Source organism: Besnoitia besnoiti, chromosome I, assembly GCF_002563875.1.
Source record: "Besnoitia besnoiti strain Bb-Ger1 chromosome I, whole genome shotgun sequence".
Classification (NCBI taxonomy): domain Eukaryota; phylum Apicomplexa; class Conoidasida; order Eucoccidiorida; family Sarcocystidae; genus Besnoitia; species Besnoitia besnoiti.
The window spans coordinates 6,234,713-6,260,155 of record NC_042356.1 but is presented as its reverse complement, the minus strand read 5'-3'; the positions used below and the strand labels follow the sequence as shown (position 1 = coordinate 6,260,155).

Sequence of the window (25,443 nt, the reverse complement as noted above, 5' to 3'; positions counted from 1 at the left end):
ACTTAAAGAGTATGTTCCGCAACACTGACCTTGATACTGGGCTTGTATTCCTCTCTGACGGTGAGACTCGGTGGGGCAGTCTCCGCTGGGCCTAAACGAATTGTCTAGTACCGCACACGGTGCATTAATTTTGCAGGACATTAACCGCACCCTTCAGGAACAGCCTGCATATCCTGCAGCAGCGCTCGGGTGCCGCTGACGGAACTTGGTAGTGTGTCCTTGCATGTGTGGGGGTCGCCGCCACCTGTGTACGACATGAGGTTTGTATGACCGAGGTAGTGTAGCTGGCAGCGGCTCGATACTAACCGTCACGGGTGTCCCAGCGTGCAAGTGGCACTGTCTTTCGAGAAGAGTGTGCTGTCCTTTGCAGTCACACGGCAGGGGCTCAACATGTTCAGGTGCCTGAACATGTGCGTAATCCTTTAGTGTCTTCCCAAGGCTGGGGTAGGCTGGGGTCCCAGTATATCTGCTTCCATGTATGCGTTGTTCAACCGGTTGATTCCTTACCCGGAATGTGCGGTGCTTCCTTTTTCGCTTCTTCTATGATTGGCGATGGCAGCGGCTTTTCCACGTCGAACAACGTATCCGGTGTATCGTAGAGGGGATCTGGTTTTACGTGTTTGTGCGGCATTGAATTAGCAACGCAATCTTATGCTGCATTACCGAATTTCGGACAGTCCTCCGGATATGGATGGGATTCCTCGTACGTGGAGTACTGGATAGGGAAACGCATTGTGGCTAAGTCTTTACGCTTTCACCGGCGGCAGAAGTGATTTCCTCACCTGTGGTGGGATTCGCCGGTGGTTGATGAAGACGGAGAAGGAACAGAACGGAGGCACCTGGCGTGTATTGTTCGCTTACGTCTGGGTGTCCCAGCCCGGACCTTAGGCGACGTCCCTACCGAAACGTCACTGCAGGCGCCCTCAATATCTGAACTAGTGAATTTTTCCTGAGCTGGAGGAACCACCAGAAATTCCCGCACCTTGCATCCAGAAACCGGGGCATGCCACAAGCGTTGCCAAACACTGCGGAAAGCACACCGGCATCGACATTCCCGCACTAAGCCCTGCATTAATCTCGCATCTCGGGGGAGCTCCGGTGTGCCTGGCATCGTGCCGTCCCTACCCAAAGGCATCCAGCAAATGGGGAAGATGCTGGCACTGTTAGAATGTGTAATACACGAAGCACTGCGACTCAACTACTCCGGACAGCCCACCAGTACATTCCGAGGTACGCGCTAGCGCTGCAAAGTTCTCCTGTTATACCCATATCCAAAGATCTAACTTCGTGGAAGCCCGTTACCAGATTCGATACTGCGCTTCGCTTGTCTTGCCGATTTTGCTTTGATATTTTGAGGGAAAGCTGTCATACCCAGTAATGCCGATTCATGGAAAAAACTGACTACTTGTCTCACCTCCCTATGACGCCGTTCATTACGGAGTCACTAACATCTGCTGTTGTAAACTCGGCCATTGTGATTGGGTATAACACAGATCCGAGACAGTTCGCGCCTGGAGTAGAATGGTGCTGCATAAACATGCAAGCTTAAGAGAAGAACTGTCTTGTACCTGTTAGCATGGGAAGGCATGGCAAGGGCCTGGGAGCTTATTCGTATCTCTGCGAAAAAGAAAACGACGACCGAGCAGATACCTGAGTATCCACACAGGAGGAGGAATCAAGGGAGGGACCACATCGACCACGACCGCGGCAACGGACTGAATAAGCCCCTTAAGCATGGTCATGGACATCACTGACATTGTATTGATGCCAGGCACTGTCGCGGCACGGCCAGTTTCGCCACACCGAGCTAATAAGAACAGAAGACGTTTTTACCTCTTGAGCCAGCATCCGAATTTGCTCGTCCGAGCAAATTCGTCATCCTGAGTATCGACAATGTGAACAGAGCTTCACACGGAAGATTGCCCAGTTCATCCGGACCACTGTGTGAGGTCGAAGCCAAAAGCACTCCGAGACGGTCCCCCAGGAAACTCAGCTTGATGTTCTACAGGCCCCGTGTGGGGATTCTCTCCCTTGTCACACTACGATTCCCAGCGTTCGTGGACTGCAGTCACTTGCAGGTAATCGCTGAGTCCTACGTGCGGCTGAGAGGAATCAATTTTCGCCATTGCTTGTGAAAAACGCATGGACTGTTCCTCATTCATAACTAAAAAGCAAATCGTGTCCAACAGATACGGATCACGCATTCCTTTCTGGGCCCACCTTTGCTCATGAGCCAGTTGTATCCGTGGATGTCGAAGATCTGCAGCGCGGAGTCATACAGTTGCTTGAACAGCCGTAGTTCGTTAGGACTGCCGCCTGTTGCGAGCCGGCCCAAGTCGTCAGGATCGGGCAGCAACCGAAACAAAGGGTCATCTTTTATGTAGTGTACTACATAATTGTCCGCTGGCGTCAGCGTTGGCGCAGCCGCCCCGCCTCTTGCCGCCACCACCGCCGGAAGAAAAAGGAGTATGACGGGTATCGCCTTTTTCACCATCATTCGTTACATTAGGCAACGTCCTGTCGTGACGCAAATGGATGAAATTCGGAGAACCTAATCGATGACCCAAGAGCTCACAATGTATATACAGGTATTCTGTTGATACCGTATTGTGCCACAAAGCTCCCCCATTTCCTCATTTGTGGCCATGATGAACACTCATGCTGGGTGGGTGGGTCAGCTTTCCAGAAGAGCGTGATATGTCTCTTGATTTCGGCTTCTGCTGAAGATCTGGCTCTCTAGAGGGCTGCCACGGTTCATTTCCTGCTCCCACGGCTGTCCATCTGTTGGTACAGTTCCTTATGATAGGCCTGCGCATGACGGCACCACGTGCCCCTCACAGACCAAAAATGCTGACAAACTTACGGCGAGTCACGTGGAAAGCGTGCCTCCAGTTTTGTTCACACTCGGCAGCCAGCTGATAGAGCCTGGACCAACGCCTCATCAATCCAACATCACAGTGCTGCACGTCCAATGTTTGTGTCACTGACATCACCTAACCCTTCAATATACTCCCGCACACGTTTTCTCTGATCCTTTGTCCAGAATGTCCAGCATAGTGCCCATCTCGTCTGTCTTCCTTGATAAAGTTCTTTACAACGAAATTCAGCGACATGAGGATGTTCATCACATGCCGCTGCGCACTGTTGTTCCCCGTCGTCTTCGGATAAACGTATCCCCTCACTGTGCCTATTAAGGGTATCGGCCCATCGTTTATTCATACGTTCCACCTGATGTGGCCTGTCGGCGAATGCGCGCAACTCGTCCCACAGAAACTTCTTTAGGGTTTTCACAGTAGTCGCCCGCGCAACCAAAGAAGTAAACCAAAGGAACTGGGAAGAAAATACCCGACTCTCCTGTATCATACCCAGTATGAACTGTAGTTCGCCGCCTTCGCAAAGTAGCTCATGATTTTGTGCCTCGAGCACCCGAAAGGGACAGACGTTAACCTGGGTTACAGACTCATGAAAGGGCGGGTTGCACATTGAGAGCGCAAAAATCTCCCGGTTTCCAACTACGCCAGCAAAAAACTTTCCGGGATCGGATTGCCTTCGCAGGTGTACGGAGGAGCTGAGGCCATTGATTTCCACATTTTCACGAGCTACTGCAAGAGAACGCTCACTGACGTCAGACCCTACGAAACTCCACCTATACTCAGTGCAGCCCAGCAGCGGATACACGCAGTTTGCTCCAACGCCAATGTCCAGTACCCTGACGTTTTTTCCGCGCAGAGGCTGAGCTTCTTGTACGCTTTGCCTTACCTCGAAAGAAAGACTACCGCGCCCGTGAAGTGCCAAATGCACCGCGCCCTCTTGATCAACATCGAGCAGAAGATCCGCTACGTGGTGTACATAATTTGCTCTGGAGGGGATACACGGTACGAGGAACCGATCTGTGGATAAGGGAAGTTTCAGCTGCACACCATAGAATTCCATAAAGAGCGCTTTGGCCAATTCGTAGAGAGCCAAAGTATCCGTTAGATCAAGCGAAAACCCGCTAGTCTTTTTCGGAATAAGAAACTGCTTTAGTGTAGAGTACTTCTCTCCGAGGGCTCCATAATCGACACTGCACTTGGCATGCCGATTTCGAGGATGCATTTTGTCGTTGTTTCCGCGCTGAGCCCCCTTAAAACGCTTCCTTTTACCACTGTCATTCCCGTCAGCGCATGCTGTTCCCTTCAGCAGCGAAATGTCCGAAGAGTCTGGACGCTCCGGGGAATCCAGTGTGGCACGCCCTCGCCGCCGCGGCTGCCTTCCCTCCAGCGATGAGCAGTAGCTGCGATATTCGCTGTCGAAACATAACGTAGGATCCTGTGGGTCTTCGCAGCCACCGGGCTCTGACGTGGTCATTCCTCCATCTGTCTCGAGAAGATCCACTTGGTTGCTCCGGTCGACTACCTCATGTACAGAGCCCTGGCTATCCTGACGCAACGCCGCCCTTCCCGCGGGGCATTCTGGAAGCTGCGCAGATCTGTGTTCCCCATTATCTTCGCCAAAATTTAGCTGCTGGATGACTTTGCAGTCGGCAGTTCGCCCTGATAACAAGCAAGCGTCATTCAATATTACACCGTTCTCAGCAACTTAGAGTGGCAAGAGGCTCGACGGGGCCATTGCACGTCGAAGTTGACCTGGACGTGTTGGTTCCTTGGCAAAGACCAGCACCGCATTGTATGACCATTGCCCATACTTGAACGCACATCGCAAATTATGGTCGTACCAGCGCACGTTGCTAACGCACAACCTGCTATCTGCTTGAGAACCAACAGCAACGGAAAACTTACCATCGCACGCCGCCCCCGCGTCCCCATATTCGGCCCTGGAGGGTGTAACACCCCGCTCCAGCGCCATGGCTGCCCCGGGCTCCACGCAGATTGAGAATAAGTAGTTGTTAGGAAGCACTGAGACAGTAGCAGTAGAGGGTGCGAAACATCAAGCCCCCCGCAAGGGGAGCCTGAAACGGGGACAACTTTTGGTGCCTCCCGCTTGCCAGCACTATCTTCTTCCCGTCATATTGCGGCCGTTGTGCCAGCAGTCTCCCCAGAAGCGCTCCAGAGGCATATGCGGCACTACGCTCAGCGGCGGAGATCCGCTGAATGGGCGAAACCTTGCTGACAGATCACCTCACTGAAGACACTCTAGAGAGGCGGTCAGTGAGTAGATGTCGGGGGGGCACGCTAAGTTACAGTCGGTTGATGCAACAGTTCAGTGTTAGGTGCCGCAGCCCACTGCCAGACCTGTGCATTCAAATAAAAAAGGCCCCTTCCTGGGTTGGTGACCGTGGATACATCGCCCGCGGAGGCAATACAAGAGAGCGCCTTTACAGGTATGCTCGCTGTTTCGAACAGATATACGAAGCAGAAACGGCACGCGTCCTTCACTATTAATGGAGACTGTAAACATTTGCATGCATGTTGCACGAACAATAGGGCATTCAGTTTGGTAGTCGCATTCTTTATGTTAGTATGTACGGATACATCAGCTACGAACACAACGGCTTGGATTTTTGCCGGCGCTACACCTGTACAGTAACTTAATGGACGCTCTCTCTCTACGTATGCAAGCATGAGACTCAGAATGCAACACATACAGACGAACAATATCCTCCGGCAGCTCGCCGTACGAAGTGTACTGCCCGGACCGGCCGCCGCAGTTGCCCACCGAGGAAACGCTCTACTCTAGCGACGGTGCGGCTGCCTCGCGTCGCCGATGTAAATGCTGGCGGACGGCTTCATAGACCGAGTGACGGACAAGTGACAGTCATTTATACAGCATAAGGCCATTGATTACGCAAGTACTCGTGTGCTGCCGGATTACATGCCCGTATTGGGTTTTGCATGCAGCGGTCTCCCTCTCAAGCAAGCATGCACCGGGTTTTACCGCCGCTGACCGCGCTAGCATGCGACATCAGCTACCCCATGCTTCATGCCAAAGACACGGATCCTGCTGGGAAGCCGTTTCTTATGATTTCTCACTGCTGTGACCCTTTCCCGCCTTAGCGGAAAACGCGCCTGTCCTGTGTTGATAACCCTGCTCCGCAGAACAGAGGTAGTCCAGGGAGGGTCTGCGCCAGTCTGCTTAGCGATCAACTCGCTGTCAGTTTTGCGAGAGCAGGCATTCAGCAAGAATTCTGCTGTTCATCGCAGCGTGTAGTTTGCGACGGCAAAAAAACAATGCCGGAAGCTGGTGACGGCAACCCTAGTTCCGACAGACAACGGAACCACAGTGCGCTCCGCAAGCCAAAGCCGCGTTCTGCAGAGGAACAGTAAGCCATTAATACGCCGTGCTGCGCCACTCTTGAGGCCTTGCGAGCTAGAGCAATTTGCGTGCGCATATTGCGAAAGGAGGCAACTAGCAGCTGCGTTACCACTTTTCTTTGTTTTCTCTGGTATTACATGGCACGCCCCTGGACGCATGGTGTGCCCTGTGCGCGTTAGGAAGCATCTCAAGTGGGATGAAGAGGTTATTGCGGAGCATGATCTGGAGCGTGGAACCCGTATGAAAATTGACGAGCCGCCTACTCCGTATCACAGGCGAGAATCTGTAAGACTGTTCATGGACATAAGGCTTGCCAGCGGCCGGTAGAACACCGTTGTTTGTTCATGACGCTACCCGGCGGAATGATGACAGCGTAGCAACGTGTGTAAGACGGCGTCCTTGTGTTTGAACAAACCAGGCGTCGATGCGGAGTAGAATTGTGTGGATAAGCTCAGTAGGAACTTCACAACCTTCGGGGGGCCAAGGTGGGAGAGGGGCCAGAAACGCATGCTTGCCGGGTGAGCCCGCCAGTGTGGACACTGCTTGCCTAAACGAACGGGATATCGCTAGCTGCTGCCTTCCTATGTATCCCTACACATGTCGTGCAGGATGCAAGCGGTGGTGATGAACAAGGATCGCTACCGGTGAGCCTGGGTCTACGGTAGAGTGGCGCGAACGTGACAGACTTCGGAGGGTCCTCAGTTGTGCCGCGTAGTCGGCAAGCGGGGTTCACTACCCGGCACACGATGCGGGTGTGTGGCACGACAAGGATGTGAAGCTTGTTAAGCTGTTGTGGCTGTTGACTTGCGCGTCCGAGTCTGTGTTTGCAGCCCAGCGATGCTGTCTGCGCTGCGGCCCTGCAAGCGTGCCTGGAGCACTTGGAAGTGAATGAGCACGGGCAAGCACTGAATGAGGAAGAACTAAAAGAGAAAAGGCGACACGACTTTGAGCAGAGACGGAAGCAGCACTATAACGAATTCGAGCGTGTGAAGCTGATGAGAGCGTCTGCCCACGATGTAGAAGAGGAAGACGACTAGCGATCGGGGACTGCCACCAATCGCACGCGTAGTGGCTAAGGTTAAGTTCATCAGCGATATTTTTGCGTCTGGATAACATCGGAGGACCAGCTGTGCTATGGTTCGTACGCCCCGCGGGCACAAGGGTGTACGTGCGTGCGAGTTCTTGCGTGATCTTCTGTTCTACTCCGATTCAAATGCATCCGCGGTTTTTTAGGTCCCAGTAACAAAGCCTGGCTATGTCACAGATACAGATATTCTCTGGGTCATCGGTTTCGAGTGAGCCCTCTGCAACAGTATTAGTGCCTGGCTCAACCTCACAATCCATACGACTATGCGAGTCAAGTACGGGGGAGGACGATGCTTCACTGCATCGTCAAGAGACTGCTGTCTACTTCTGGTAATGCCTTCCCAAAAAACAGCAAGCAAACATGCGTCGAGTTTCAGCCGGAGCTGCTGTAAACGATGATGTTGCATGAAGCTTGCGTGGCACTCGATTGCAACGGTTCGACAGGAGCCGTAGTTCAGGCTTCAGTGGTACCGTTTTATTGGAAGATGTCTGTACTGCTGTCCCGACCGAATACGTTTTAGCAGAGCGAGGCTCCTGATGCTGTTCCGGAAGCGGTAGGACATATCCCAACAACCTGTGTGAGGGACAGAGCGCCTCAACCCACCCATCGGCGAGGTGGGCAACTAGTAATCAGGAACTCCGGAAAAACGAGTTGTGAAGAGCCCTGGGGCTTCAGATGAGGGCAGTCCCAGCAGTGGGAGTCGTGCGAGCAACGACCATAGAAAGTGAAATTTGAAATTGCGTGTACTGCGTACTTCGAGTTGGAAGGGCACAAATGCAACGGGCGCGTAGAAGCGGATTGCTGAAGAGCGACCGCCATTTTCTGTGTTGTGAGCGCGGATCCGCAAATAATAGCAAATACAAATGTCCTTGGGTCACGACTACGGTTTACATTAGTGGAAAACAGTAGTAGCGTCTGACTCTCAGATTCAACTCAGGCATTTGGCAACCGATTTCCGTACTACCACAGCCATCAGAATTGCTTGCGCGTATCGACGCGGGCAGCAAGTGCTTTGGAGGACGCAGTGCCTTTTCCGCTCGCAAGCATCACGCTCCATTGGAATTTATGAGCCTGGATGGCTCAGGGAGATGCAGTATATGGAGTCGATCGTCGAGGCAGTAACTCAACTACGCACCTTCCTGTGTCCCGGACTCCTTTGGAGTTGTATGTGAGTAGTCTCTACCGCGACGTTATCCCCGTGAAATTTTCTTCGAACTCGAGCACCGGCTTCTTACGTTTTGCGTTCCGCGAATCGTCCGTGAAGCATTTTTGCCAGGCTGCTCGCTGAAACCGTGGAAAGGACGACTGAACATTGAGACACAGCACTGGTTTTGAACACAAAGACTTCTCGGGGACAGCGAACCATGACTGATCCTCGAGGGGAGAGTACAAATCGTGTGTCGCCCGATATGTATCAGAAGACCGACTTTGTACTGCCGCTCCGTAACAGTCGAAACGGAGGGACAAAACTGTTTCTTCGTACTTCAGGCGGGGAGAATCGGGGTACTGTTCCCCCCGGCTACTGGTTCTACCTTGTCCGGCTCGTGTAGGAGGTCACATCTGTATTAAAGAAGTGAACGGCGTCTATGTTTTCTATTGATAACGTTCTGAGCGTCGAATATGCGTACGGCTGTTGCCCGTGGGCTGCGGCGAGGACACAAGTCGGATGGCTCGTTTTTCACCGACGTCTGATTCTGAGTTATCAAAAGTAACACACCTTTTAACAGAAAGTGTTTTTGTTCGACTTTTCAGTCAGACTTAAAATGGTAGCGCTTTCGGGCTGTCACATCACTGCTATAAATGGGCCCGGAGACGACGACTTCTCGCGGTTATCCCAGCGTCTGGCTGCATGCATAGCGGCCGTTCCTGTTTCTCTTGATCCATCGGCTAATCCGCTCAGTAGAATCGCGACACACACATCGAAGCCTTTCCCTCGTTGAACCTCCTTCCTGCGTTGGCGACGCGGTCGCTGTACGCGAGTGGATGTAGCCCCCATCGACTTGCCACTACTGGTTCGCGTGGCGTACAGTGAGACAAACGTTGACCAGGCTGTGTTGCGAGTGCATGACCCCACTGCCACATTTAGACCGGAGTTTCATCTTCGGGTTGGACGACACGTTTCTGCTTCTCGCGTGTCCAGTGCTCTTGCTTTGGAAGAAGCTGTCGTCGTCAACGTGCAAATGCATTCCTGAGCACTCCATACAACGGACCACGCTCGCTGACATTGTTACAGTGAGTCATGGATGAACCCGGTACCTGCGAAGTGGTTGACGACACTAACAACACGGACGACGGGGCCAAGGGTGGACGCCCTCCTGGCGTGATTGTCAAATGGGAAGAACATCCCCTGTTCCTGACGTCCGTGCCTTCGCCTGAACACTTCCGTCGCAATCCTCTCTTGCGTGCCCTTGCGTCAACAATCGACGAAACGGAACAGCTTGCGTTTGGTCCACAGCGCCGCCGTCGGAATAAAACTGAGCGTGTGCCAGAAAATGATATTTCCATTTCTTCTAACGGTGAGGGACGACCAGGGTGGAAGAAAAATGCCCATAGTGCGCCTTACGCTGCGAGGGGGGAGGTAACGAAGACCGCATCAACTACACGGGCCAGCTCCTCTCCATCTGATACCAAGAAGCAAACTGAAGACCGTCCTTCAGAACCAGACCATGAGGCAGACCCTGATGGTTCCGTCCCGTCCATGGGCGAGCTGCACATGTGCATGCATATGTGGAAGATAGGCGGAAAATGAACTTGAAGTAAAGGGACAGTGGCCGAAAGCCAGCTCCATCACAACATACAACTATTCGCGGGATATGGTAGCTGGATTTGTGTGCACGGAGTTAGGCCGTGGGTTTCGCTTCTTGAACGAGTTGTTGAGTCGTTTTTCCGTGACTGACGAGACATAGAGCGGCTTGACACTTTTGTTGAACTGGCGAGGTTTTGTCGAAAAGGCAAAACCTGTCTTTGAGTGTATGGACATACATGCAAGGAACCGCCTTTTCAAGAGACTTTTAAGACATTTTTTCTGTGCAGCCGCCGTATTGAGCATGCATCTGCGCGCGCTGTTCGACATACTTCGGGCGTCATGTTCGTACCTATCTTGTGACGGCGACGATCTACAGAAATGAGATTGCGTTAGTACCATGTGGTAAGTGATTCCTAGCATAAGTGGCAAACCACAGATCTCCCTGACAGGCCGTATTCCTCCCTTAAGATCACCGGACGCGAGCGGGGTTGTATTTTGCTGTGGCGCTGCTCCACATTTTTATCCTTATCCTGTCTGATGGAGAGATCAATCAATGTACGACATTCTTTGTACCCAGTTCCGTTACACTTCCAAATCCCAAAACTTTTTTGCTACTCCCTAGTCATAATTCGTGGCATCTGTCATTCGTGTCCTATGTACCAACAAACGATCGGTTCAACGCTCACAAATGGTGCATGGTCACACAGCCACGATGCTACTTATCGGGTACCCCTGTTACACGTAGTTATGAGGGGCTTGCCTATATTCCCGCCACAGAAACCAATGGCACGAATACGCACAGGGCACTTGGGCTAAGAACCGCATGAGCAACATGGGCAGCACCAGCATTACGCCAAGGTGGGGGGCACGAACTGTTGCCGCGTGTATGTGGGAATGCCTTTTCCACCCGAAATGTCGTGACTAGATTGAGCCATCGAACTCAAGCAACATCAAGCCTTGCGTCCTCAGTCACAAATTACGTCGTGACCACGGTGCTCAAGATTTCGGCGAAGCATTTGCAATTTGAGAAGCCATCACTACGCTAGCGCATCAAAAGCTCGCCCATTGCTGGCTTCTTGACGAGGCTGTTTCTCTGGGATATCTCTATCGCGCCGACTTGCTGCCACATAACGGGGCGATCCCTCTCGTACGGTTGTGGCAGCTGTTGCTCCTGGTGCCTTGCTTTGATACTCTCGGATCCGCTGCTCCAATCGTTTAATGGGCCCACCGGTATCGTCCCTTTTCTTTGCAGAATCAGCTCTGAAGAGTTCCCCTTCGCCTGGGGTATTGTGGAAAAAAGGACGGGTTAGTGTGGATGTACTCGGTTTTCCGCGTTTGCTGGAACTTGTCGGCGAACAGGGAAGTGTCAACGAACTGGAAGAGAGGTCATCGGACGTATCACGCTTGGATGTTAGTACGGTTCCCTGTGCAACCCAATCTCCGCTTCCGGTTCGTTTCACAAAGGCTCGGTAGCCTGCGTCGCTGCAGGCAGTTTGACTAAAAATGTCACCGGCGGTGTTGCTTCCATTCTGGCGATGTCCGGAAGACGCATTTTGAGACTGGTCATCTACACCTCCATCACCTTGTTGACTCCTGCTCAAAGCGTCTAACTGAAAAAACCAACACAAAGAGAGGGATGCGGGTAGGCCGTACAGACGCTGGGATACGGTGGTCTAGGTAAGAGGCACGATATCTTCGACGACACAAATTTCAAGTATACCCAGTCAACGCGGATAGATCCCTTCCACGTGGGCAAAATGAATGGTAACTGCTTAACGTATCTTCATTCTTGCTGCGCATGTGGGGCCTTACAAAAGGCGTGTTCGCTCGTCTCAGATAGCAAGCAGTACTAGAGATGGGCAGCCATATCCGTTAGATGGCAAAAGAGAGAAACCAGTGCAGACCGGTAGCCACAACCCCAAGCAACGCGGCAACCGATCCGAGTTTCCCCTCCTTCATTTAATCTTGCCATGACTTCCGTTCGGACTGGCAATTAAATGCGCGCTCGTACACGCGTTTGCTCTTACCTTAGTTACACCGGAGCATCCCTCGTTCTCTCCTGCGGCATTTCGGTGCCGACAAAACAGCTCCCGTAACTGCTCTAGTTCATACCGTTCCTGGTCCCTCAGCTGTTCATTCCAAGCCGTCTTTTCCATAGCCTGAGAAAAAAACGCAAAATGCACATGCACGGACGTAGCGATACCCGCGGGAAGCTGTGCTAGTGCCTTGCAGTACGCAAAACACGTCCCCTTCCCATTTCAGAAGTCACTTTCCCGCAATCAAGCACTGTTTAAGAAAGAATCCCACGAGACGCGCGACTCACCTTGCTGCCCGGTGCCGCTGTTGATCCGCCACCACGGCGGAGCCATTCGATTTGGACGCGAAGGTTGTCGTTTTGTTCTATTAATTCCATGTGGTACTCCTGGTAAACAAGCGGCAAACGGTTGAAAACCACACCCCCTAACGCGGTCCTGCCGTACGTCATCTTCCAGGACGGTACGAAGACGCATTATACACCACTAAGAACGATTCATGGTTAAAGATGCTCTACTGTCTAACAAATGAACTTTATTCTCTCTCTCCACATATGTATCCACGAGATGACGCGGATATGAGTCGTCTCATTTTAGCGCTCAGTTGCTACTGTGCTCTGATGTTCCTGGTAGGACACCTGTAGTAATTCTGGCTTGCGCGTTGTAAAAAGGTGATATAGCACCCCGACAAATACGACGCGCAGGTATAGGGAGCTAGCTTCAAAACTGAATGACATAATCTTGGAGTGTAACCGAAGCTCGACAGTTATGCTATAGGAAAGTTGGAGAATGGAACTGATAGCATGCATTAGTGACATATACGTAACTTTGACATTTGGCGTCCAACTTCCAAATGAGCTAAAACGCTAACATGAAACCCTAGAACACCGAAGTGAGTGCCTTCCCATGATGACTGCCTCAGGTGACACTGCATGTACGTGGCCGCAGGAAGGCGGTGAAAAGAATGGAGGCGTCTGCCAATGGGGGGCAGCGCAATTGCTGACCTGTCTACTGCAGGAAAGGACCGCACTTACCGCCGCTTCAGCCAGGGCCTCCCGCATCAGAAACACCTCGCGACTGCAGTCTGCAACTCCCCCACCGATCGTAGCACCCCTAGTTAACTCTGCTCCTCTTTGGTTCATCCTGAGAGTGTGCCTGATGTGAAGGCATGAAAGGGACTAAATCCGCACAATACGTCACTCTGTTGAAGGCCACAAGAGCAGAAGGCTAGCAAGACAGGTCTCAGTAGAAGAATTCCATGAACTAGCATAAATGGAGACCCTCCGTGTGCACACGCGCAAGAGGAGATTGACTTGGCGGGCAGGGACGCCAACACACCTGAGTTTGTCATTCACCTGACGCAAAGGCGTCCCGTATAGTGAAGGCACTCCAGCTCATCGACACCAGCATAATTTTCCAGCACTGTTGAACGAACCAGCGGGCAGTAATGACGGCTGTCCATACGAAAACGACGATCACTCCCTCCATAAGGCCCACCTCAGCCGAAGCATCTCCTCTCTCGCAGCCCTGAGGTCAGCTTCCATGGCTAATTGAGTCTTGGACTGTGCAGCAGAGCGAGCTGTCTGCAACGCCATAGCAAGGAATAGCAGAAGTCCGGGTCACTATTATCTGCCGGAATACTGATATGACAGTCAGCACCACTTCACGCACGGCATGCTGCAACACACACAACTCACGGCCAGACACATAGAGTCGCTGGTCGAATACTCTGGGACGTGTCATGGTTGTCTGCGTGTGTCAGCTACTCTACCTCCCGCGAAACTGTCCTGGTGATACATAAATCAACCCAAGAAACTGCGCTTCTTACTTCTCTATCGACCTGTTGTTGAAGAGTGAAGACCTGCTTCTCACATTCTTGAATTCGTCCTCGAAGCACCGTATTTTCTACTCTCGCCTGACGTGAGATAAATTCAAGACAGAGTACCAGGCACACAAGCCCTTCCTACACACAAGACGACTTCGAAGGAGACATAGCGCTTTTTTTAGAAGCTGGAGTAAGATGCCAGATCGGCAGTGAGAACCTGAAGTGAGACGTGTAACGCATCATTTAGTGTTGGCATCGCTCTCGCGCCGACAAGCAGACCCGCGAGAAAAAGAACTCCGATTGCCAAAGAGACATACAATGCACGTGAACCAACCGCTCACCCCAAGCAATACGTGAGCCTTCGAGACGAATTAATCCCGTATGAGCGGCGTGTTCATTTCTGCATAGCTGCTCGCGCTATTACACACACTGTACTGAATGTGATCTCCATCCGAGAAGTATCACGGGAATGAGCAGACACTAGGGTTGAGCCGGATGGATTATTGTGTGCGGTCTCACGCCTCTGATGAATTCTTGTGCTCCGGAACAGAACGACTGGCTCACCTGTCTGGCGAGCTCGCGCCAGCCCTCGAGATCGGTCGGTTCTCTGCCCTTTAGCTTGGCGAAGACAGTTGATGAATCCTCTTCCTCTGAAACCCGAACACATGGTGACGTGACTTAATATTTGTCCACTTAGAAATCGGAGCTCCCACACAGCGCAATTCCCCTATTCAATGCCTAATATGACCGCTGTATAATGGTACCATCATGCGTGCCGTGGAGTACTCCTGACGTGGTATTATATTGCAATCCAACTCTTTTCTGTTTTTCGGAGTGGACTGTGGTGATGGCGCACAGCGATATTGAAGAACTGTGTTGCCTGTCTCGCAGCAAGTATCATCTTGAGGATTCTAAGACGACACAGGAAGTCGTGTCAATTTTTACAGGTAATGACATCCACCAGCTGTGGCGCTGTCGCACCAATGTCATTGTGCTGGGTCGGCACAAAACGGCGGAGAATTGTTTCTATGAGCAGAGAAATCTTACCGGACAAGAATGAGAGTATATGACCACCGCGTTGACTGCATTGCTTGGAGACCTCTGGCTGCTCGCCCCCGAACCGCTTTCCGTGGTCGATAATTTCGTCATGCTTCACAAAGACCGGAAGCAATGCAGCAGATTGTCTATGCCCACCAAGCACTTCAGGCTCCGGCATTCCATGCGGAGACTCGTAACCAGCTCCGGCATTTTGCACTACGCGTTCCCCATCGCGACCAGTCCAAACCGCATCACATCGAGGGGCACCTGCGGTCCAGCTGGCATCCTGGGCATCCTTCCTTTCTTCCCCATCAATTTCATGAGAAGGAGAAACTTTGGTTGAAGCATGAGACTGCCTGAACGGGTGATATACTGTGTAAGGACTGCAGGCTTGCGCTGACGGCCCTGACGTTGCTTGGAGGTGCGGCGGCAACGCCGGTGTCCGGCATTCTGAATTGCAGATGTTGACGTATTCCGCAGCATGTCGCAAGGCTGGTGATGATCCCCCGGCGATCTGAAAATGCGGCCGATTGGCAGGGGTTTGTCCCAGCCGTACCTGCAGGCCTTCCGGAGAATAAGTCTCAAAGAAGTACGGCCGGGACTGAGGAGATGCAGCCTGAAGCCCCCCTCCATCAAACACATCTGCAGAGTATGCCTTTGGCGAGACTGGTGTTGCCTGAGGAACATTCCCTCCTTGGTAGACTGTAGGCACACCGAGGTTACCGTGCTGAATTGCGGAGGCGTGGCCAGATCGGGTTGGAGAATAGCGAGATGCTGGAGCTTGATACCCCAGCTGCAATCCACAGCTGAGGCCCTCATCGTTTCGCACAGTCACAGGCCTCGCGTGATGTGCAAGGGCTCCCGGATGCGGTGAAAATTGGTCAGCGGATGAAGAAATCCGGTGAATTACGGTGTTTTCCGCTGCAGCAACACGAGGCTGGCCGTCCACAAGACACTCCTGGTTAGACGCGGGCGTGCACGGCCCGCCAACGCGTATATATTGCGGTGCCGGGTAAACCGGCGACGCAAGACGAGGATCCGCCATGCCGTTTCAAAGCTCGAAAGAGGCAAGAGCAGATTCGGGAGGGAAGAGAGGGTTAATTAGCATCTGCGGACGCCCTCGTGATCGGATACTTCGACAGGGCCGTGACCTTGCGCAGAAGCATGCCTTTGTGATGGTGCTTAGCAGCAAGGTCCCTGCGCAGTTCCCGTGTTCATCAAGTCACCTCGCACGCATTCAAGATAGAAAATGCCTCGAAATGACTCGCACCATGTCACATGCCCACATGACGGAAGATCAGGCGTTACTTTGCGAGGGTGTCTTGTCTGAGGAGACGAGTCATGCGCGCGGTCTGCGTGGAGGTTGCGCTCGGCAACTGGTTAGCTGCTAGCTGTTGTCCTGTGCGCTGAGCCCCGCAACCTCGACTTTTGAGAAAAGCCACATAATCAAAGCGTCTAGGGGAATGATTTGTAGTGTTGACAATGAGGCGTGCACTAAACCCTTCATGCATGTCCACACTTGCCCTGTTCCAGAGCCTGTCCGTGCGCAGGGATACTCGAACGAAAACTAGGCGAAGGCCAACGCAACCCCTGGCCGCCGCGCATGCGTACTCCGTTCTTGGAAAACAAAATCACATAACGATCTGCACGTGGTTCCCTTGCTTGGTTCTGGTTGTTTAGTTCTTGCACCATCTGCCCAGTGGCAGGTTCGTGGACCCCATTCACGGAAACTCTGCGAAGCGCATCGCAGTTGTCTAATGGCAGTTTCACCGCCAGGAGCTGCGTTGGAGTGTCTTCGGACGAAAGATGGTGGAACGCTCGATATTTTTCAAGCACTAATCGTGTGACTACGCTGCGAATACTTGCCAGGACGGTCAGTGGGCAGCACTGGCGCACTGCTGCGGGATCACTCGAGTCGCGAGCCCTTTAGCGGGAACTGCAACTGCACAGTATCATTGAATGCGCAGCTGCATACTCTTGGTGGGTGCGAGCGGAGTGATAACAGCATGCCTGCTGACTCGGTGTCAACATCAGAGCGGAAGTCCTGCTTGGCACTCTTCCTGGGTGAAGGGGCACGTGCTGAGGAGGCGCACCACACTGGCAGAACCAATTTTGTCAGCGCCCCGGTGAAACCGAGTGATATCCTGTAGTTCCCGTTTGTACGGAAGCTACGAGCTGTCAGACTGTTTAACAAAGGACGAGCTCCTATGTTCAAGTTTGCCATGCCTCATGTTCGTTTTGTCTTCGGGGCAGCTTTTCAACATTACGGAAATGGCTCGGGCATTGGCGGGACGGTCAAGGGACGTATTCTGTTTCACTGAGTAGTCTTTGATAAATAAATGAGCAGATGGATCTACGCGTGTTTCCTTCGGCTGACAACCCTATTCAGGGTCAACGTGGTGACGCCGTCGGTGGAGGAGCTCACCATCACTTCATCCGTTCCTTTGTTGTCCGCGTGCAGTGCGTGTTCAGAGCGAGACAGCAGCTATGATGTGCCGCACAGAGCGGCACATCCACCGTTTTTAGGTGCCCGTCCTCAAAATTGCCTGAATTCATGCTCTGGGGCGAGACAGTGTTTGACGTCGGAGGTAATACATGCACTGCAGGCGACTCTCAAGCAGCCGGGAATTCGTAAGTATGAGAGTGGCCTTGTCCTATGATCCAGTATGATATAGCCCACTCCCTCCGGTTGGACAGCGTGACACGTGCAAGCTAGTTGGCGCTTCTTCAGACGCACTGTAGAAGGGGGCAGGGATGCTTCGCTTTTAGACGCGTTCCCTTACATTGCAAGGCGAGCACCTCCACCCGCCAATGGGGTGCCCACGACAACACTTGCGCTCAATACCGTGCAGACTGCTGCGTCCGCCAAAGCTGCACAATACCGTGCTCTTAGCGGCAGCAAATGCGATATTTTTAGTTGGATGAACGTTAACAGAAATATGGACACTACTCAAAAACAGGCGACACTGGCGTTGCACCCGGTTGCAGCATCACCGAGGGTAGGAAGAGCCCTGCCATGTGTAGAGACCGCCAGCTGCTCGAGGAGGGAACTGTTATTTCCAAAAACGCTTCACCTTCCTATGCAGCTTCGGGAAAGAGCTGCGGAGCCGTTACGTGCGTGTTGGGCTCGTCCATATCACCCAATGTACTGTCTCTCCGCTGCTCTATGCGACTCAACCCTTGCTTGTTTCGAAGTGGAACTGGTAATTGAACGGGCATCATTTCAGCCGTGACCTAGCGGATACGACATTCCGTTTCACCCGGGACGGGCAAGAGCCTATACGCTGTATCTTCGTGGTTCCGATTCCAGTGCTCGGCGCCCATGGGACCGCTGTGCGGAGACAAGGCGGATCCCAGCGTTTGTGATTGAATCTGACATTCTGATCCACGCCCTAGCAGGAACAGAAAAAAAAATGAGCAAGTGTGCCAGTTCTCCACCGTACTGAAATCAGGCGAAACAGCTGCTGCGCATCAGAGGAGCTGATTTTTATGCTTGCCCACACGCGCCTCGGCAGAAGATGGCGTTGAGGCGCAATGGAAACGAAGCTTTGTCGCCGTAGTGCACTCGATTCCCCTCATCTCAGCCGACGATGCCCCCTTCGTATGCAGTGCAACCAATGGCGCAAATCTTGCTGGCATACGGAGCAATTCGGTCGGCGGATAGAACTCTCGGGCTCCGCGGACCGGCACTCATACACCGGCTGCGAGTCCTGAATAGAATACTGTGGTGGAAGGGCGCTGCTCCCTATTGTCTGGAATCGTGACTGCTGCCTGCACGGAACATTTCGTTCTGCAATGCGGAGGATTACCCTTCAAGTGGGTACCGCTGAAGGAGTCCACTGCCTGGTTCGTAGGCTGCAGTCCTGCAGGCACTGACCACCCCTGACAACACTAACGCCCGGCACGCCGAACGGGAAAAGGAACGCGACGACTGTTCTGTTACATCACTAAGTCACTGGCATAGGTGTCGGAGAAGAAGAAAAATCCTCCCAAAGAAACCTAACATATACAACATAGATGAGATGCATACCTTTTACTACGGAGCACAAGAACTTTGTGCGGCCGAGGGGCAGTGAGCCGCGAAAACATTTTCACGTGTTCGCGCATGACGAGATTGCAAAATATGGATGCGCAAAGGAGACCTTGGGGAGGAGGGGGGGACTGGGGGAGTCGAGGGAATGACAACCCGCCGGGTTCGCCACTTTTCTCTCATCGCGCATCCCCCCTTCCTCCCCTGTTCTTCGACCCCCCCCCCTCGCCCCCTGAACTTTTTGGCATCTGGTGCTCCCGGGGCTGCTGTGCTCCTAATAAAGGCAGCGCGTGCAATCGCGCAACATCTGCATGGATAAGCATACGGGTTTTTCTGCCGGAGATTCAGCGGAACTCGGCATTTGGTGTCGTTTCATGGTAAGTTCCCAGTCAGACGTTATGGGAAATAACGTGTGCTTTGGGCTGTGATAACACCAAAGCCATTCTAAACCGCGGCCACGAAAACTTGTTAACTCGTGTATTCTGCTTAGAAGGACCGTTTTTGCGTTTGGGTTCTTTGTAGTCTTTTTTCTTCTTTTCAGTAGCTGACTGTATGTTCTTGGATGCTGACTGTTTTTCGGCGTTAGTAACATCGACTTGTCCACCGGCTCGTGGGCTGATGTCACTTTCGGCGAAACTGCTGTCGTCCTCGGTCGTCTTCGTTTCTCCCCCTGTCAGCTCGTGTTGGCGGCTTTCGTTTTTTGCTCCCTCATTGTTAGTCGGAAATCGTCTGCCAGGATTTGCCTTTTTTACGTGAAGCGCATTGATAGGACCTCCCGCCTCAGCCGCGGCAGCGCCATCGCCTTTTTTAGTCCGTTCCTTTTCTTTGACATATCGTTTCTTTTTTCAGCATCGTACGCATTTGTTAAAAACTTGTCCGAGACTGTCTACCACATTCGACCTTCCGCAAGAAAATGCCACGTCTCTGGGGTTGGTGAGTCGTTTCGGTGAACCCTCTGAGGAGATATCGTCGTGTTGCGGGGCTTGATTTCCTGCGGCACCAGGGCTGTTTCTTGGTATGTTCAATGCAGAACACAACACTATCTTTCCACTTGTTGGTTTCCTTATCTGCGTAAGCAGACATTACGGCTCAGTGCGCACCGCCTTTGAACCCAGAAACAGCGAAGAGGGGCCGAAAATACGCGCGACGGCGAAAAATTCAGGACCAGGCAGATTAGTTCTTCACACGTACGTACATTGGAGAGTTCAGGGGAGGACGTAAAGGAGGCGTTTGCCCGGTGAGGGGTCCGATGCATCTTGATGCATCTTTCGTCAGCCGTGGTTGGCGGCATGGCTGATTCCGGCTCTGTAAGTAGCGCCGACCGTCCGTCTGCGGCCAGCGAACATGCAAGTCTGCGTAGCCCGACTTCCAGTAGAGCATGTCCCCCCCCGTCCACCAAACCATCAGCGAATCTTCCTCTGTGTGAGGCTACGCCGAATAATGGGGGCGCGGTCGCTGGAGCAAACACAGTGAAGACTGATACAGCAGTCAAAGGCAACGCTACCATATCGCCGAGTGCCACCGTCCGCGCATCCGCGACTGCAACGGATGCCACTAGCAGCGCCTGTGCTGGAAAGAAGAGCAGCTCTGGAGCAGTGACTCCAGCGGGCAGTCAGAAGAGCGCGAGTGGTGGCAAACATGGAGGCGCAACAAGCTGCAGAGGCGTTAGCGGAGGAGGCACGGGCCTTTCGTGGAAGAACGGCACCAGCTGCCACTCTAGTCAAACGCCCTCAGGAAGCAGCGGTTCAACTGCACAAAGCAACCCGAAGGCCAACTTGCCAAGCGGAGGCCAGAATCACAAGCATGGGACTGACGGTTCCCATGCGGGGGGGAGCTCTGCGGCAGGGAAAAAAGCCCCGAGTGGCTTCAATAGCGAGCTTAGCGCACGCGAATTGCGGAAGATCAAGTATTATGAAGAGATGTTTGCCAAACTGGCGAACGAGGAGCGGCAGAAACAAGGCGGTACGCCATCAGGCCCCACTGCGGCAGGGGCGACTGGGGTGAGCAGTTCATCCGCAAGCGGCAGCTTGGAGAAACCGTCAAAGAAGGGTGGACCCCACCGGGGCGGAGAGGCCACGGGAGGAGTTTCTGGCAAGGTTTCCGCACCAGGAGCTGGCCGCAGTGACGATGGACTCGAGTCACAGTCGGAGAGGAGGAACTCTACAGCATCATCTAGTGCTCTTCAACAGTCATTTACATCTCAGAGCTCCGCTCCGAGTACAAGTAGTAGTCGGGGGTCGGGCGGCGGCGCTACGAAAAGGAAGCACAATCGTGTCATCGATTCAACAGACGACGAGGGGCCGCCGGCCTCGCCGCCACGGGCATCGGCAAACAAGCGATTGGCACTGGCAAGAGGCTCGTCTGTCAAAGAGCCTGCTGTTCAAGCGCCAGGAGGCAGTTGCGCCGTGAGCTCGGCTCGTCCAGCGACGAGCGCTAGTGGAGGCGTGGCAGATCCGCAGCGCAAGGGGGAAAAACAGTTCAACCGACATGCGGGTGGTCCTGTGCCCGCAGAGCCGTGCCGGGGGGACTCTCAAGGGAGCCGGGTGACGGGAAAAAGCGATGCAGGCGCTGGCCCTCGTCACGTTTCAAAGGATCTGCCACAGAGCAGTAAACCGTCGCATCTTCCTCGCCCCCATGGCAGCTCGTCCAACACAGGAAAAGGCAGTCACAACCAGTCCCTGCACTCCGGTGTGGGTGTGAACGCTGCCGTCCCCGCTCGGTCGGCACCCAAAGGACAAGGCTCTGACTGGGCGTGGAGGGGGCGTGGACACGGAGGGGAGGGAGCCAAGAAGAAACAGCGCGCGACTGTAGCTGTTTCGTCCTGTGCGAGACGCGGAGACGACGATAGCAGCAGTAGCAGCAGCAGTGGTAGCAGCAGTAGCAGCAGCAGCGGAAGTAGCGACAGCAGTGAAGGTGAGAGCGGGTGCCCCCGGAGCAAGATAAGCCGCTCCAAAGACCCGTCTCGAGGGAGTGATAGCGTAGGGCCTAACGGCAATGCTACTCGCGCGGGGGGCAAACGGGGGGCACACGCTGTCCATCAGTGCAAACGCCACCAAGCAAGCTTCCCTGGCGGTGCGGTTTCCCTAGGGGCGGCGGAGGACTGTAGCCGTCGAACCGATGCTTCCGGTTCCACGTCAGGGTCATCTGCGTACAACAGTGACAAGAAAGGAGCAGGTTCTGCTTCACAGCTACAGGGAGGAGAGGCGCACAAAAAATCCGCGGGTAGCAACGTTTCGCGGCCCTCGAGTTCAGCGGCAGTCCCATCGTCGTCAGGTGCCGCATCGGCAGCGTCACTGTCCAAATCCGCCTCACACCATCCACACCGACCAGCTTCAACGACCACCCCAGCCGACGAAAACAGCGCGCCAGAGGCGGGATTACGGGACGGCACGGAGCCAAGAGGGGGGCCGGTCGCGAGCAGCGGCGATGGTGCGTGTGGTGGAGGAGCAAAGACTGAGAAGAAGGCGGCGCTGGCCGTAGATGAGACAGGACGAAAGCTGTCTGCCTCGGCTGACTCGGGTAGAGGAAGTGCTGCTTCGTCGAACAGGAGCTCGGTAGGTGGCCACGCGGGCCCTGGAGGGGAGTCGAATACTCGCCTCATCCACACGGATACTCACAGTGGCAGAGCCGGAGAGGCGACGCCTCCCGGGAGTCGAACGGTCAGTAAGGGAGAGAAAAAGGAACGAGGAGGAGCTAGTCGAACCTCGTCTGTCTCAGTTAAACATGAAGAAGGGCGTCAAGGTGGGGAGGAAGCCGCAGTTTTCGGCGGACGTCTTGGTGAGCGAGGTGTCTCACCGGCGCACCAAATCCACGAGAAGAATCCTTGGACTACGCCGGGTACCGCTGTTGAAAGTAGAAGTTTCTCTCGAGATATACCGACGAATGGCGACGCCGGCGGAGGTGGCAGGCGAGCGTTTGATGCTGCTGCGGAGGTCCCCGATCATCAGTCTTCATCCCCTCCTGGGAGGGATTCCTTGTTGACGTGTAAGGCTGGGGGATCACCCCGAAGGAGCTCTGGAGCGCAAGCCAAGGGTCACGCGCCGGCGACTCAGCTGCGAAATGCGTCACCGGGGGCGGCGATCGGGTGCGAGGGCCGCCACAGAGGTACGGCGCACGGAGGATCCGGAAAAGTAATTGGCAAAGGTGCATTTGACACCGCGGGACCAGGAGACAAAGAAGGCAAGATGGCCGCTTCAGCTGTCTCCGCAGAGATGACAACCACGGAGAGGCCAGACGGTTCCGTCAAGGGGACAGCACTCGCGCGTCCAGGAGGAACTCGACGTGCGAACTTTGCGCACGGTGAAACGTCGGGCGCGGCTGCAGCAGAGATATTTCTGAGCGAAGAGCCAGGCGGACATAGCCAGCTGCTAGTGAGCGTCAAGCGTGGCGGTTCAGGGGAGCCCGCCGGTGGAAAAAATCAGGTCAGTGCTGCGGACGTGGATAGCGCTGGTAACGTGCGACAAGCCCGTCCCGGCAAAAAGGCCGAGGGGATCCGGCAGGAGTCGTGCGGTCGCGCGGGGAGAGATGCGGAGGGAGGGATGCGCACGGTGGGCAACCATCGTGGAATGGGCGGTCAGTCTTCAGGCAGAGGCGCGGTGAAGCAACTTCACTCGGTAGATGAGAAAGCGGCGGGCGAGGCGACCAAGCGCGAGTCTCGAGGCACGTTCCTTGAAGCCAGTGGCACAACTGCTGAATCGCGGCAGCCGGCCGCTCCATCGGCGGTCGGTGGGCGCGCACCTCCTGCCCGCGGTTCCGCGCACGAAAGGGTTTCTTCGGCATCTGGAAGTGGTGAAGGAGCCACGGATCGCCCCGTGGGTCTGGACCAGCAGCCGACAATCCCGCTGGAAGGCTTGACGTCCCCAGAGCTACCTGTACAGGCGTCGCGTAAGGAGCTGACTGCTTCATATTCGATGCGGAGTACTTCTCCACAGTCTGAAGAGCTTGGCGTCGGAGAAGGAAGGCCTGTTGATGGCTCAGACTCGGCTTCTTCAGGGTCGTATCGACATTGTCCGGATGGATGCTCAAGCTTGCCATCATCGAGTCAGCATGGCGTACAGCTCCCACACACCTTCGTGGCTGCCAGGGACGATCTAGGTGACGATGAAAGCCGCCCCTCTGCGCCGTTGCCTCTTCTAGCTGTTGCCCGTTCTCTTGCGTCTCAGCCCCTTACCAGCACGCCGTTGCCGCCGGTCTCATCGCGCCATGCGCCGCGTGCTGATACGCAACTCGCAATCAGGCAGAGTGGAGACGTAGCTGGACGGTGTCCTGTCTCGCTTCCGGCTTTGACTGAACCGGCGACCTCGCAGCTCGTAACCACCGCAAGCAGGCACGGAATCCGAGAATTGCACACGGCAATAGGGGACACGCAGAAAAAGACAACAAGCAATGTGGCGACAGGTACCGGTCGAACAATAGAAATGGAGCCGGCATTCGGATTTGATAATCGTCTTGATCCTCATGCTCCGTCGACTGTAACGACAGGTTTGGGGGCGAGTCGCGTCAACTACCAGCTTGTTGACGAGTGCGACAGCGGTGCCAAAGTACCTCGTGGTCAAACTGAATGCAAAGGCGCCCAGAGCGGAGGGGAGCCGGGGATGGTCAGGTCCACGACCGTGTTATCCGCTAGCAATAAGGAATATGCGGAGGCGTGTTGCAATGTAGTCCCGACGCGGGACTGGCGCCAACTCCTTCTGGGGAAATCCGGCGACGGGAGCAATGGTGGATTTTGGGAGGACGATTCTGCATGTGCTCGTACAGCTAAGAGCGCGCCAGCCAGCGCAGGGAACGCCGTTGCGTCTGCGAATTCGTGTTCCGACAAGGCACCGTCCTCGTCTTCCGCAGAGAGCAGTGCTGAGTTGAAGCGAGGGTTATCCTGCGGCGGACAGGTGAACGGATCAGCTGCGGCTGTTACACGAGGTGGCGAGCCTTCCAGCCTGCCGCTTCAAGGAGGAGTAGCGCAGCCTCTGCCCTTGAGCGGAAGATGGGTGACGAGCTTGTCATGGAAAGCACAGCTACTCCGGAAAGTCTACAACGCCGGCCGATCGTAACTTCAGCTCGGTCTTTTGCTGAAGGCAAAGAGAGTACCAGATGGGCTACCAGCCGTGCGTCCCAGCTGGAGAAATTGCTTGAGATGTTGCGGTCGCGTCGGTGCGGGAAGAAGCGGCTGCGATACCGGCAGCTTCGGCCGGTGCGTGTATCTAGAGTGGTCAGTCCGACTGATAGTCCATGCCTCCCCTACTGATTATCCTCAGTCTGTTCTTTGACGGCCGCAGGATAAACGTTGCTCTGTTTATGTTTTCAGAGGGAAAGTGAACAACAACTGATGCAACGTGTCAATTTGGGGGAGCTGAGGTAGTCGGGTGCAGCTTGTCAGCCTATCTGGGATTTGAGATCAGCTTGCAGCAGGGTGATTACCCGCAGTTTTTTGTTACC

The 25,443-nt window shown here is 54.1% G+C and overlaps 5 protein-coding genes across 5 annotated transcripts; 2 read left to right on the top strand and 3 right to left on the bottom strand.

The window, feature by feature from the left end:
- Window positions 1-2: 2 nt before the first annotated feature.
- On the bottom strand, window positions 3-2,497 carry BESB_008830 (hipothetical protein; the record flags this gene model as incomplete). Its single annotated transcript, XM_029359637.1, has 18 exons — window positions 3-91; window positions 151-244; window positions 307-449; window positions 508-606; window positions 664-715; window positions 783-839; window positions 902-930; window positions 983-1,066; window positions 1,126-1,160; window positions 1,217-1,243; window positions 1,303-1,362; window positions 1,415-1,511; window positions 1,569-1,597; window positions 1,651-1,774; window positions 1,834-1,880; window positions 1,939-2,039; window positions 2,097-2,164; window positions 2,221-2,497. The coding sequence occupies 18 exons, from the start codon at window positions 2,495-2,497 to the stop codon at window positions 3-5; spliced, it is 1,512 nt and encodes a 503-aa protein (XP_029222550.1).
- Window positions 2,498-2,952: 455 nt separating this feature from the next.
- On the bottom strand, window positions 2,953-4,845 carry BESB_008820 (putative 23S rRNA methyltransferase; the record flags this gene model as incomplete). Its single annotated transcript, XM_029359636.1, has 2 exons — window positions 2,953-4,532; window positions 4,779-4,845. 2 exons carry the CDS (start codon window positions 4,843-4,845, stop codon window positions 2,953-2,955), a joined length of 1,647 nt encoding a protein of 548 aa, XP_029222549.1.
- A 1,322-nt stretch (window positions 4,846-6,167) lies between these two features.
- On the top strand, window positions 6,168-7,289 carry BESB_008810 (protein phosphatase inhibitor IPP2; the record flags this gene model as incomplete). Its single annotated transcript, XM_029359635.1, has 4 exons — window positions 6,168-6,259; window positions 6,432-6,537; window positions 6,861-6,896; window positions 7,083-7,289. 4 exons carry the CDS (start codon window positions 6,168-6,170, stop codon window positions 7,287-7,289), a joined length of 441 nt encoding a protein of 146 aa, XP_029222548.1.
- A 3,833-nt stretch (window positions 7,290-11,122) lies between these two features.
- Window positions 11,123-16,026, bottom strand: BESB_008800 (uncharacterized protein; the record flags this gene model as incomplete). Its single annotated transcript, XM_029359634.1, has 8 exons — window positions 11,123-11,695; window positions 12,113-12,244; window positions 12,409-12,507; window positions 13,153-13,273; window positions 13,616-13,701; window positions 13,947-14,033; window positions 14,508-14,593; window positions 14,991-16,026. 8 exons carry the CDS (start codon window positions 16,024-16,026, stop codon window positions 11,123-11,125), a joined length of 2,220 nt encoding a protein of 739 aa, XP_029222547.1.
- Window positions 16,027-20,300: 4,274 nt separating this feature from the next.
- Window positions 20,301-25,058, top strand: BESB_008790 (uncharacterized protein; the record flags this gene model as incomplete). The annotated part of the gene is made up of 1 exon (XM_029359633.1): window positions 20,301-25,058. One exon carries the CDS (start codon window positions 20,301-20,303, stop codon window positions 25,056-25,058), a length of 4,758 nt encoding a protein of 1,585 aa, XP_029222546.1.
- Window positions 25,059-25,443: the final 385 nt, after the last annotated feature.